This window comes from Lupinus angustifolius, chromosome LG06 (assembly GCF_001865875.1).
Source record: "Lupinus angustifolius cultivar Tanjil chromosome LG06, LupAngTanjil_v1.0, whole genome shotgun sequence".
Lineage (NCBI taxonomy): Eukaryota > Viridiplantae > Streptophyta > Magnoliopsida > Fabales > Fabaceae > Lupinus > Lupinus angustifolius.
Genome location: NC_032014.1, coordinates 27,650,998 through 27,664,703, shown reverse-complemented (window position 1 = coordinate 27,664,703; position 13,706 = coordinate 27,650,998). Strand labels below are relative to the sequence as shown.

The window sequence follows — 13,706 nt, the reverse complement described above, 5'->3', positions numbered from 1 at the left end:
CGAGATGCAAAAGATTCATTATGCATCTGCAGTAGGAAGTCTAATGTATGCTCAAGTTTGCACACGTCCCGACATAGCATTTTTTCTGGGAGTTTCGGGCAGATATTTGAGTAATCATGGAATGCATAATTGGAAGGCAATCAAACGTGTTATTCATTACTTGAAGAGAACAAAGGAGTACATGCTCACTTATCGGAGGTATGAGAATTTAGAGATCATTGGGTACTCTGACTCCAATTTTTCTAGATGTCTAGACAATAGACACTCCACCTCTTAATATGTGTTTGTATTGGCTAGAGGTGCTATCTCTTGGAAGTCTGCGAAATAGACGCTTATAGTTCCTTCAACCATGACTGTGGAGTTCATGGCTTGTTTTGAAACATCAGACCATGGCATATGGTTGCGGAATTTTGTCACTGGCTTACGTGTGGTTGATGGTATTGAAAGACCATTGAGGATTTATTGTGACAACAAGTCCGCGGTTCTTTACTTCAACAACAATAGGAGTTCTACAAAGTCAAAATTCATTGACATAAAGTTTCTGGTTATTAAAGAAAGTATTCAAAATGGACAACTTCCTATATAACATATAAGGACAAATTTTATGCTAGCTGATCCACTGACTAAGGGTTTGGTACCTAAAGTCTTTCATGAGCATGTTGCTCATATGTGTGTTGTTCCTTAGGGTACCTTAGTTCAGTGGGAGTCTATATGTTTTATGTTTTGCTTTGGATATTATATACAATTTTTATGCATAATAAAGTTGATGGTTTATTGTTTCATTTTGAAATTGTGCATTGTAACAATTGTGTTGCAATTAAAGACTTTGGATTGATCTCACTAAAGAATAAAGAAGAACCAGTTGGAAATAGACATGTTTGAGATCACATTGCATGAAATTTTCATGTCACTCATCCATATTTGATCTATGTCATTAAGTATATTAATATAGTGATCATCGTGGTCGAGTCACACTTAAATGTGATGAAAGTTACGATGGTTCCATAGTTGATATATGAGATGGACCAAATTATATGTAGGAGAAGTCTACACGTAAATAACATACAGATGTGTGCCTAAAGAACCTGTGATATAATTGTTTCAGGAAAATATGAAGCCCAAGTGGGAGATTGTTAGAAATTAATAATTTCTAATTAAGGTGGACATCATATATTTGATACAATGATATCAACTATTTATTTCTAGGGTTATATTATAAGTAATCTAATTACTGACACCCTTAGATTTCTAAAAGTTGATAACATATATGGACTTAATGAGTGGATACTCATCAGGTTAACCCATAGGGGATAATGAGAACCCTATGTTGACACATAAGGAATGTTATGGTCTCCAACACACCAAATCAAATTCAGTTTTCTCCTCTGCCCATCAGAGTGAAAACACAAGTCCCAAGAGGAATCAGAGATTTGGTTGAGGAAGACCATCATACTAGAAAACTTCTTTCAGAAACATAGATCAAAGGAGCACATCCAGGAACATGGATTCAGGTATGACACTGCACCCTTTGTTTCATATATGAGTGAGAATCATGAGATTCCAGATCCTAGGATTGATATTTCGTCAATCATAAGGAATTCCCAACACTCAATTCCTAGCTTTCTTTTTTAGGATTATACTAGGAATAAGTTGGGAATGGCCAACTATAGATTTAGAAATGCTTAACTTGGTCCTTTTATTTGTTCCTACTTATTAATATATTTGGGTGTAGTTACACATTTGTTTAAAAATGTGAAATGAGTGATTGACATGTTGAGCTACTTGCATTGACATAGGCATGACATCAACATGATAGAAAAAAATGGGGTTTTCTATATTTTTCTTTATTGTTTATTCCTGTTTTCTTGTATTTTTATTTGGAACTATGTGATATATTTCTAGTTAAAAATATGATTTCAGGACCAATGAATATTATATGAATATGATATATTTAAATGGCGATAGAATATGATAAATATTTGTTAATTTAAAAAAATTATATAAAAAATCAATGAACTTTATAAAATTATTCTTTGGCCCTCTTTCACTTTAATATATTTATAATATTAGTATTCTTACGTAAAATTTCAAAGATACTTTTATTTCTTAGAAAAATTATTTTGAATACAAAAAGACTAAAACGCCCTTATTTCACAAAAAAAATTCAAAATACCCCGAATTAAAAAAACTGTAATGACTTAATAAATTATAAAACCATTGCAATACCCATTAAGAGATAAAAATTTCATTTGACTTCAGAACATGAATATAGGTCGTTATCACGCTAGAACTTGAAAAAAAAAGTGAAAATAAACCTAGAATACGGTGTACTGTCTGAACGAATTGAGAATAAGGAAATAATGGTACACCAAGAATATATGTCAGTGTACTGTTGGAACAGGGGAATGTCAAATAAATGACAAATAACGAGTGCTTTTAAAAAACTCTTAATAATTTGCTTACAAATTTTGCATTTCAATATTTAAATATTTTATATTAGATGTCATTAATTAAAATGCTATATGTCACTTTTAGGTGTTGTCAGTTTATATTTCATTCGGTAAGGAAAAGCCAGCAACTCCTCTATTTATGTGGTTTCTGAGAATTATCACTTTAAACATATTATACAACTTAAAATATTTTATACATGTAAAGGATCCTATTTATTTTTTATTTTATTTTATTTTTATTACATAATTATATGTAACATAGTTAGTATCTCCTCTTAATTCTTAGTGTTATTGTTTTTCTTTATCTATTTCATATCCACCTTTTAGTTGAATGATTTTCTTTTTTTGTATTATAAAATTTCTTTCACTACCAAAAGAAAAATTCAAAAAAATAATAAAAAGCAAGAATAAAGTTTATTCTACTTTTAGCACATATTCATTGTCACTTGCTGTATCAATTTAAAATCCTGCACAATCTTCTTAGTATTAAAAATGAGATATGTAGATATATGTAGTATTATTAAATTTGTATGTAAATCTTCCTAACTTTCTGTGATGGATAAATTATTTTCCAATTTGATTTTTTTTATCATTTGTATATTATTCTTGAATTTAATTATTAGATGAATGTATATAATATTTTCATATATTAAATATTTTAATGATATATACTGTTATTATTGGAAGAATATTATAAATCTATTTAACATATTTCCAAAAATAATAATATTAGAAATAAAAAATATCTTAAAATAAAATAAACAAATAAGTAATGAAGAATAAAATCACATTACGGTTAAATATCATACTAGCATTTTAAAAAAATAGACAAATAGCATCACATGGAAAAGGCATAATAAAGTTTTACTTTGAAGTAAAATAAACTAAATTGTTATTATAGACCAACACGTTATTGATATAATAAGAGAATAAAAACATACTACATTTATTATTTATGAACATATAGATTTCCTTCCCAAACCTCCATAATAAAAGTGAGTACCAAAATCATTGTTTGACAATAGGCTTAAGTCATAGCAATTGGGATGATCATCAGTTATCTCAAGATTTGTAAGAGAAATAGGAATGAATTCATTGAATGAATTAACAAGATTTAAGTTTTTAAAATATGATGCTTTATTAAATCCTTCTTCTCTCATTTGTTATGCTCTCTTTCTGCTTTATACATATTGTGTACATCTCTACACACTACCATGTCTCTCAATATATTTGTTTCCTTATATATGTGTGCAGTGTTAATTTAATATGCATATATTTTGATGTTGAAGTTTAAGTTTTATGAAATGCTACTTGTTAATTTTATTATTTATAGCAATGGAGAAAGTTGAAGTTTTTATTATTTTGTTATATGTATATATATAAAAAAATTCAATAGTAGGATCTTAAGATCCGTGTTATGATCATACTATTTACGTTTTCATCTACTCCTTCTGATCTTATGTAAGATCTCGATTTTGTCAATTGTGCTTGTGACCCCTAAGGGTATGTTTGCGAGTTGGATTTTGGAGGGGAATGAAGGGAAGTGCAAGACTTGGGAGTCATGAAATACACTTGTGAGATTACTCCCAAGCCTTGGCTTTCCCTTTCTTCTCCTCCAAAATCCAACTCGAAAACAGACACTAAAAGATATGATGGGGATTGGCAGCATGCTCTATTTTTTCTTTTTTTCTTTTTCTTTTATTATTGCACCCTGCTCTTGTTCGAAGAAATTTCTTATGCTCCAATGTTCTATCTCTGCAATTTTTTCTCTTCATCTTATTTTTTATATTAAAAATATATGCATGCTTGGTAATAAGTTTGTGCCTCTGAGCTACATATAATTGTCATTAATCTTATGCTTATATTGTTACTATTTTGAACAGATTTGGCTCATAATCGATATTTTGAGGATGAAGGTTTCATCGAATACTTAAAGTATCTTCAGTATTGCAGCGCCCCGAATACATTAAATTTATTATGTAAGCATTATCTTCCAATTGTTCCACTGTAACCAGGAGAGGGATTATGTTATAGTATTCTATTACAGACACTGGGTTATTTCAATTAGGGAAAAAGTATTAAAAAAATTTAGTTTATGCCAGGGATATATGAATGTTAGGTATCCTCATTTCCTCTATTTCCTTGAGCTTCTTCAGAATGCAAATTTCCCCGATGCAATGGCACATCCCAACACTAAGGTGGATAACAACATTTATAATTTTTGCCCTGCTATAAAATCACACTTGCTATTTCATGTGAGATTACTCCCTGAGAAGTTACACCATGCTGCATTCCTTTTTCGAATAAATTCCCTTTACATGTTCGTAAAGAGTGGGAATCCACTTACTCCGAGAGTAAGTTTTCCCGATTCTAACCATCAATTTTATGGACATCTAATGATTTAGATCTACTCACTAATTGAAACCATTGGATTTCCCTAAAATTGATGGCTAGGATGAGGGTAAGTGGATCCCTCCTCATTCGTAAATGATTAGCAAATTTTCATTGAAGTCATATAAATTAACAATTTGTATTTGTCAGGTGATAGGTGTTATTGATAAGAATATACTCATTTTAGTCCCTCATATTTTTTTGACCTTATCAGTTTGGTCCTAAAAAATTGAAAAACCTAAAGGGTCACCAAAAAATTCAAATATTGGTCAAATTAGTCATTTTTAGAGTCAAATTAGTCTGTAATCCCTATCAAGTATTGTAAAACATACTAAAAATGACTAATTTGACTGACGTTTGAATTTTTTGGGGACCATTTTTGGTTTTTCAATTTTTGAGGGGACCAAACTGGTAAGGTCGAAAAACATGAGAAACGAAAATAGGTATTCACTCATATGAATAGGTATAACTATCATACCTGTTGTACCTATCTTCTTTTACCAGTTGATAAATTGTATAATTGGTTTATTATAGGCTTCCATGAATCAAGCCAAATTATTTGGATTGCATGTCCGCAATTACTTTGAAGAATTACTTTACCATACTGAACCTAGTGCCACACCCGCACCTCCTGCTCCTACATCGACTTCAAACCAGATGCCCTTGCCTGCATTGCCACCAGTGCCAACTATAAATGTCACGTTGAGAGTATCATCTACTCAAGCTCCATCTCCAATGCCATATGTCATACCCCTTGGATCTACTATTCTGAAAAATGAAATGAGGAATTCTGCAGTTGAGAAAAGGAAAAGAAAATGAGTGCTTTTTATATCAACATGTAAATTGATTATAAAAAACTATGACAAAACAATGCTTTTATGCTATTAAGTTTTATGAATTACTATTATTGCCATTATTATTAACTAATCTTCAGTTGGGTTAAACACAATTCTGATTGAAATTCCATCTGCATCTAATCAAAATTAGTTATGTTTGTATGAGTGAGTTCTAAAATGATTTTACAATTAGCAACTTATGTTTGGTGATTTCCTGTCTGAAATGAAAGGAGTAATGTTATTTGCATGGAGTTTCATAGATGAACTTATATTGCACTCTTCTCTAGTTTATAAATGCCTTCTTTAGTTGAAGCTATTGATTGGCCACTTTATATCCACAATATTGATAGGTAGATTTTAGGATCATCAAAAGTTGGAGGAGAGGAAGTTGATAGTTGTCATTCCTTTGCTTTCATAATTTATTTGAAGACATCTGACCTTTTCACACATGATCAAATCACTTAACAGTCTGTTTGCGAGTTGATTTTTTGTGTGGAAGAAATGGAAAAGGAATGCGAAGTAATCTTATAAGTGTATTTCATAGTTCTTAAGTCTTCATCTTCCCTCAATTGCTTTAAAAAACCAATTCACAAATGGAGATTATCTTTTCTATAATAGGTGATATTACTTGTATCTCAACTTTTTCTCCTATCAATTTATATTACAGTTGTGTCTTCCTCTTCCTAACAATAACACTCAAGTTTTTATTCACAACTAAATACATTGTCAAAAATGAATAACATCTAAATTGACAATAACTTAAAAATTATCTGTGTTGTGTGAAAGGTTACCTAGAACCTGCAAAATCCATCAAGCCAATCCCAACTCGATTTGAACAATTGAAAGTTTACATCACACATTCATCGAGAGAGCAGGATCTTGTTGCAATAGCTCTCTGAAATTGTTTTCAACTTCAGCCATCTGGTCGAAAGCGATACAAAGAAAACAATTGATTTTCATTCGAACACTATAGAAACTCACTTTTACTCTTTTAGAAATTTAGCTAAAATTAGTACAATGATGGAAGAAAATAACTTTTCACCGAAATGAAGGAGTGCCATATTTTACCTGTAACGAGGTAATTGAATCTTCACTATCCTTGAACTTGTTCTCGTGTTCATTCATTAAAGTCGCCTTGGATTCCAATACAAACCTGGTCATGGTGTTATAAGAGTGTATTAGAGTATGTCAGTTTTATTTTCTAAATAGCCCAAAATCATGCTTTATTCTACTGTATTTAATAGCCTGTAAAATGTTTCAATATTGCGGTTGCAATCTATGAAGCATGGATACAGATACGATACAGATATGATACATATTTGATACGTCGACATATATTTTTTCTAAAATATAGGATACGATACGTTCAATGATACATATATAAAATAATAAAAAACACATAAAATATGATAAAATTATAAGTGTAAATCAAAATATATAGAGTAAATTACACTGGCACCCCCTAAGATTTAGTGAAATTACACAAATCGCCCCTCACTTTTTTACAGCTACACAAACCCCCTAGTTTTTATACATTCATTACACTGACCACCCCTGCATGAGAAATATGTGTGATCTTTTAAACAAAAAATATGATAAATGCAATTAAGTTAAACAAAACATGATATATTGTTGAGACAAATCCAAATAATATACAAATCAATGTATTTTCAATATTTTTTGTTACAAAATGCATCAACAGTTCTAAAGAAATATTGTTTAAATCGATTTTATACTTTATCTTAACAAACCAAAAATAATAAAGAGGTATTGACTCATATATTATTTGGACTGGTCTCCACAATATATCATGTTTTGGTTAACTTAATTGCATTTATCACATTTTTTGCTTAAAAGATTACACTTATTTCTCGTGCAGGGGTGGTCGATGTAATAAAAGTATAAAAAGCAGGGGGGTTTATGTAGGTGTAAAAAAGTGAGGGGTGATTTGTGTAATTTCGCTAAAACTCAGGGGATGTCAGTGTAATTCACTCAAATATCTAAAGTAAAAAATATAATAGAAATTGAAAATCATTATCCTCCAAAATTCCAAGTACCAAAACTATAAAATATAGTATAATAATTCATAAAATTTCTTATTGTTTAGCCTTAGAAACAAAAATAGTATCAATTTCATCTCCTCCTTGACAACGATGTTATGGATCGGAGAGTCGGTATGGTGAACTGGCTATCGGAAGGTCAATATGGTGTGACGGTATGTTGGTAAGAGTCTTTGTGGGCTTTAAATAAGTTGGTATTTATTGAAAACGAATCTATCTTGTCCTATTTTATTGAAAACGAATATGTATTATCCTATATTTTATTGAAAACGAATCTAATACGTGTCTTGATATTTATTTATTTTAATTTTTAATTTTTGGATACTCTATGGATACGTATCATTCGCGAATCCGAGCATATCCGTGTCGAATACATATCATTTGCAAATCCGAGCATATCCGTGTTAGATACGTGTCGGACATCGACACGCGAGGATGTTCGACGAATCCATGCTGTTGGATAGATAAATGTTTGGAATTTTGCGATTAGTTTTTAACAAGGGTTGTTGAATATCAAACAACTTATTACGCAGAATCCTATTTTTTTTAGAAAGAGTTGAGGGAGTAGGCATTGTTTGTGGGTGACTGATGCAACTGCAACACACCATAATTATGGTGTTATGTTGAATCATAATGATGCGACCATAATAGATCACAATGTAACTCCATCAGACTGCATTTGAGCCGTATCAAGCCGCAATGTAACTGCATCGGGTTGCATCAATATCAAAAATATATTTTTACTCACAAAATAATTTACACTACCACGTCGTAATGACTACACTCGTAGTAACTGCAATCATAACCTAAGCACAATTTTTTTTTATGCTACCTAATCACAATTTAAAACATTAACCATGTACAAATAGATATAAAAAATTCACGTTCTCCCTGCAAAACAAAATAAAGGGATTGTTTTGACAATAGAACTGCGATATAGTTAGCATAGGTAACAAGTGCTTGTGGTATTCTTTTCATACCATTGGATTTGTAGACATTAGTATCATCAGGAAGCTGCTTCAACTCGTCCATGGTAAAAAAAGCACGCTTCTTTTCTGCTTCTTTAGTACGTATCTCGTTTTGCACCTGTGGGCAGAGGGATATTAGGAATGGCAACATTGCGGATCGATGATGGTTTATACTTACCAAAACCCAAACTTCAAAACCTGAACCTGAACTCGACGGGTTGAAATTATCAATACCATCCCTGAATCTGTCAGGTTCAGGGTAACCCAGACCCAACAAGGAACCCGAAAAAAATAGTTCTAAATTGTGAAAATTGCCATTGTGGAATGTGGTTGTTTTCTTTCCTCACACAAATGCACATAGGTCATTCATTATACTACATTAAGACAATCTGAATTGATGAAATCAGTCTCTACTGCAGTTGCGTGTGTTTATAAAACACTGCATGTGCCCAAAATGCATATATACTTCATTTTCACATGTTAATAAATGAATTGGGAGACAAAACAAATCCTAAAAGGGATGATAATGAAAATTGAACCCGCGAATACCTGCCTGAATCCAACCCAAATTTAATAGGGAAAACTCAATGTGATTGAGTTTGGGTTCAGGTTTTACCCGGGTTTAATATTCGGGTTCGGGTTTGGTAGAGCAAAGACCATACCTCGAACCTGCCTAAAAGTAATGTAATTAAATTTAAAATTGAAAGTTCCTATTTTTTATTATTTCTAATTTCACTTTACATACTAAAAGTAATGTAATTTCACTTTATAAAAGAAATGAAATACAACAAGAGAAAATAAAAATGTTAGAGAAAAATGAAACAAAAATGATACCATACTTTTCTTAGTAATTTATTATTTGAGTTTTTTTCGGGTTCGGGTTACTCGAAACCCGACGAGTTCAGGGATAATATCTTTATTTTCAACCCTGTTGAGTTTGTTTTCGGGTTTTGAATTTCGGGTTCGGGTTTGGGTATGTACAAATCCTGTTAGGTATCAGTGGTTTGGACACACCTAGAAGGGGGGTTGAATAGGTGTAGCGGTTATCAATTACCGCTTCTCGCACCAAAACCCAGTTCCGGAAAACAGCCCAGGTAATCGATTAACCAATGGGCTTGATCAATTAACATGAAACAAAATGAGAATTACCAGATTGGCTAATTGAACAACTTTTTACCAATAATCAAGTTGAGATATAGCAGATATTTTTATGCACAATTAACAAAGATCAGTATACAAAATATCAGCTTCAAACACGAATTAAAACAGTTTGAATTATAAAAGAGATTGAGAGAGAACAACTTGCACAAATAGATTTTTATCCTGGTTCGTTTGCGGGTCCACTTGCCAACTACATCCAGGCATCCCCTTCTAATCTTGGGAGATTTCTCTTCACTATATTGAAAACTTTATATTTTCACACACACCAATTCAATTACAAGACTACAGACGCTTCTTTCTTGAATTCCAAGAACCTCTAACCTTGGTTTGACTATCCCTATCGCCTGAGAAAACCTTTCTCGCGATCCAGCCCTAGCCAAGATCCTCACTCTAAATTCAAGACCTCCAAGTCTTAGTGAAGATTCACTCAATCTTAATGGTGGCAAGACACCAAGAGACAAAACCAAAAGTGCAAAACAGTATACAAAAACAGAGTTTTACCAAGCAGTAAAATGCTCAAATTACAACAATTAAAACTCAAAGATTAATCCACACTCAAGTAACACAAGCCATCATGAATGTATGTGAGTTAATACAAAACATATAACGCAGAATCTTTCTCTAAGATCTCTAATCAGAATGCACGAACATGCAAGAAAGAATGAATGAGATTGAGCACATGAAAACAACATGCAATACATCATGAACAATGTGAACTAAGCATATTAATCTCTCTTTCTCACACATGCATCTCTCTTCTGCCTATAATGCAGTAAATCACGAAAATTATGCTCTCTAATAGTTCCTAAACAATAATATGAATTGCTATATGTTTCTGCAATTTGCCATAACTTATGTAAAACAGATTTGACCCTTCAAACTGTTATTTTCAATTACGCAGTTAAAACAGAAAATATACACGTTAATCGATTAAGTCACCACGTTAATCGATTAACCAGCATATTATAATACGTGATTAAATGGTAAACTACTTATACGTTATGCTTGACTCCTATACATGTTTTAGCAATTATATTATGCCTAATATGCACATATAACATGTATGATTAATGCATGAACATATAATAAACTAGTTGATATGCCTCATGAATATGATATGTCAATATTAATGACTTGTGAGACTTGCATCTAGGTTTACTTAACCCTATACTCACTAACTAAGGCACACATCCCATACTACTTACAATTATAACTCTATTGAGATAACCTAGTCTAGATATGACTAATGAGATCTAGGCTTGTTGATTCTTGAGACATCTTCAAGATTTTACTAACTCTTTGTCTTCATCAAAACATAGGCAAAACATTGCTAGGACAATCCTTGACACTTTGCACTTTCAATATCCCCCTTTTTGATGATGACAAAAACCACGTCAAATACCACATTAAATTTGGTGAAATAGCTTGACGATGTTGTACATTGGCATTATGGTTGTGAATTCAAAGTTGAAGTGCTTGCTCTTCCCCTTAGGTAAGAAATAATTACTACAGAAGCTATTACAACCTGCAAATACATATTGAACACAACAAGCAATCTTTCTCCCCCTTTTGACATTATAAAAAAGATACGAATATTCAATTCTAGTACAAAGTCAGAAGATTTATTATGGTTAAGACAGATTGTATTTAATCAATTAATTTGGGGCGTTTAATTAATCAACCAACTGTAAAAAAATTGGCACAAATGCTCATTTTTACATGATTTAATCGATTAAAACTAGTGCATAATCGATTAAATTGACAGTAAACAACAACATAACTTATTTAATGACATTAAAGGCTATGTTAATTCAAATTAAGCCAGGAATGATTAAGCAGTGATATAATTGAATAATAAACAACAGGCTTAATCAATCAACAAAGGTACATATACCAAACATGATCAAGATCCATTAAACATAAATCCATACTATTTACGACATAATTAACCATTAAGCATGAAATATACAATTTGAAAACATTAAGGCATTACTTCCAATTGTGAACAGCAAGGTACAATTAAGCATAATACCAACACAAGTTTAGCAGAAGATAAGTAGTTTAGCTATTACAATCCATATGCAAAAGCAAAATAGAAAATGAAGTTCTCAAGAGGAAAGTAAGGATCAACATAATCCATAAACTAGGAAGCATAAACCTATGGATCTAAGGTCTCCTGACTAGGGATGAGATGGAGGGTTTTTATCGTCAGGAATGATCATGCCCCACCACCCTTGATGAGGGTGCTCAACTTGTTGACCTCGACATACAACCTCTTGCTTTGTGAATCAGCAGTTGTCTGAACGGAGTTCCTCAAGGATTGATAATGATTATCTATGTAGGCATTCTAATGCTCCTCAAAGTTCTCCAAATCATTATGGCATGTATCCTTTAAAGACTGAAAATGAAGATCCATCCTGTTGTTAAGTCGCTGTTCCATAACATCCAAGTGAGCTTGTCCAAAGGCTAGTTCTCGTGTTGCATTTCCAAAAGACTCCCCCTGAGTTGTAGCGTTTGGCTCATGTGTTTCATCTTGATCTTCCTCACCAGATGGGTCGAGGTTCACAGTGTTGAAATCCTCCTGGTATTGCCAAGTATTTCCATACTTGTAGATGCCCATCTTGTGAATCAAACTTTCACCAATTAAGTGATCTTTATCAGAACATTCCACAACAATAGTATCAGAAACATCAATATTCAGATAGTCAATAATGTGCGAGATGAAAATACTATAGGGAATCAACTTCGATTACGATGTAGAGAAACTATATATGACCTTCAGGATCTCTTAAGGCCAATTAATTATCACATTTTCCTTGACCGCGTACATAAACCTCAAATCATTCACTGTAGGTTGTGCATGATTTGTGTTCCTTTGAATCAGTATGTATGCAATCAAATAGTGCAGGAGCCTATTCTCTACGTATAAGGATCCAACTTTTGAAAATTCACCTTGCACATATAACTGAGGTCTCCTCAAACACGACTTATACACATCAGTAGCATCAAAAAAGTTGTTAACCCAGTCACAATCTCCTAGACTAGTACCATTACTCAATAATCCACCCATATTCATGAATATGTCATCACTTAGCTCAAATAATTTTGCAGATATCATAGACCAGTACTTCCCACCCTTGTATCTAAAATTAGCATAGTATTCCCTAACTAGAGTAGGGTAAATGTTACCTTTCAATTCCAAAAAGGGGACAATCCCTTGTGCTTGCATGCCATACGGAACATAAAATCATTTTGAAGCATACAATTTAAATAATCATGCAAGGCAATAACATAAACTCAATCAAGATATTTTTCATCAAGGATTCCTAGTTCTCTTGGAAGAACATAGAAGGTATCTCGTGAGAGGGGCTTGGTGAAAATATCCACTAATTGCTTAGAGGTTTCTACGAATTCTAGCACACAATCACCTTTTTGAACATGATCACGTAAAAAATGATGCCTTATTTCTATATGCTTGGTTCTCGAATGCAAAATGGGATTCTTGGAAAGGTTGATGGCACTCGTATTATCGCACTTAATGAGGATCTTTTCTAGTTTAAGCCCAAAGTCCTTAAGTTGCTGCTTCATCCAAAGGATTTGAGCGCAACACACGATAGCGGCGATGTAATCCGCTTTTGCGGTGGACAAAGCAACACATGCTTTCTTTTTGCTGTGCCATGCCACTAAGGAACTGTCTAATAAATGACAAGTCCCACTAGTGCTCTTTCGATCCAACTTACACCCATCGAAGTCGAAGTCAGAGTAACCTACCAAGGATAATGAGGCATCCCTAGGATACCATAATCATATTTATTGTTCCTTTTAAATATCTCATGATGC

The 13,706-nt window shown here is 32.5% G+C and overlaps 1 protein-coding gene and 1 pseudogene across 1 annotated transcript; one reads left to right on the top strand and one right to left on the bottom strand.

Moving 5' to 3' along the window:
• LOC109350636 overlaps positions 1–5,698 on the top strand; it is a 27,074-nt pseudogene extending 21,376 nt beyond the window's left edge.
• LOC109350574 (prefoldin subunit 1-like) lies at positions 6,530–8,856 on the bottom strand. The gene is made up of 5 exons (XM_019591798.1): positions 8,718–8,856; positions 8,622–8,628; positions 6,746–6,830; positions 6,646–6,665; positions 6,530–6,605 (listed from the first exon to the last, which is right to left on the bottom strand). Exons 1-5 carry the CDS (start codon positions 8,854–8,856, stop codon positions 6,530–6,532), a joined length of 327 nt encoding a protein of 108 aa, XP_019447343.1.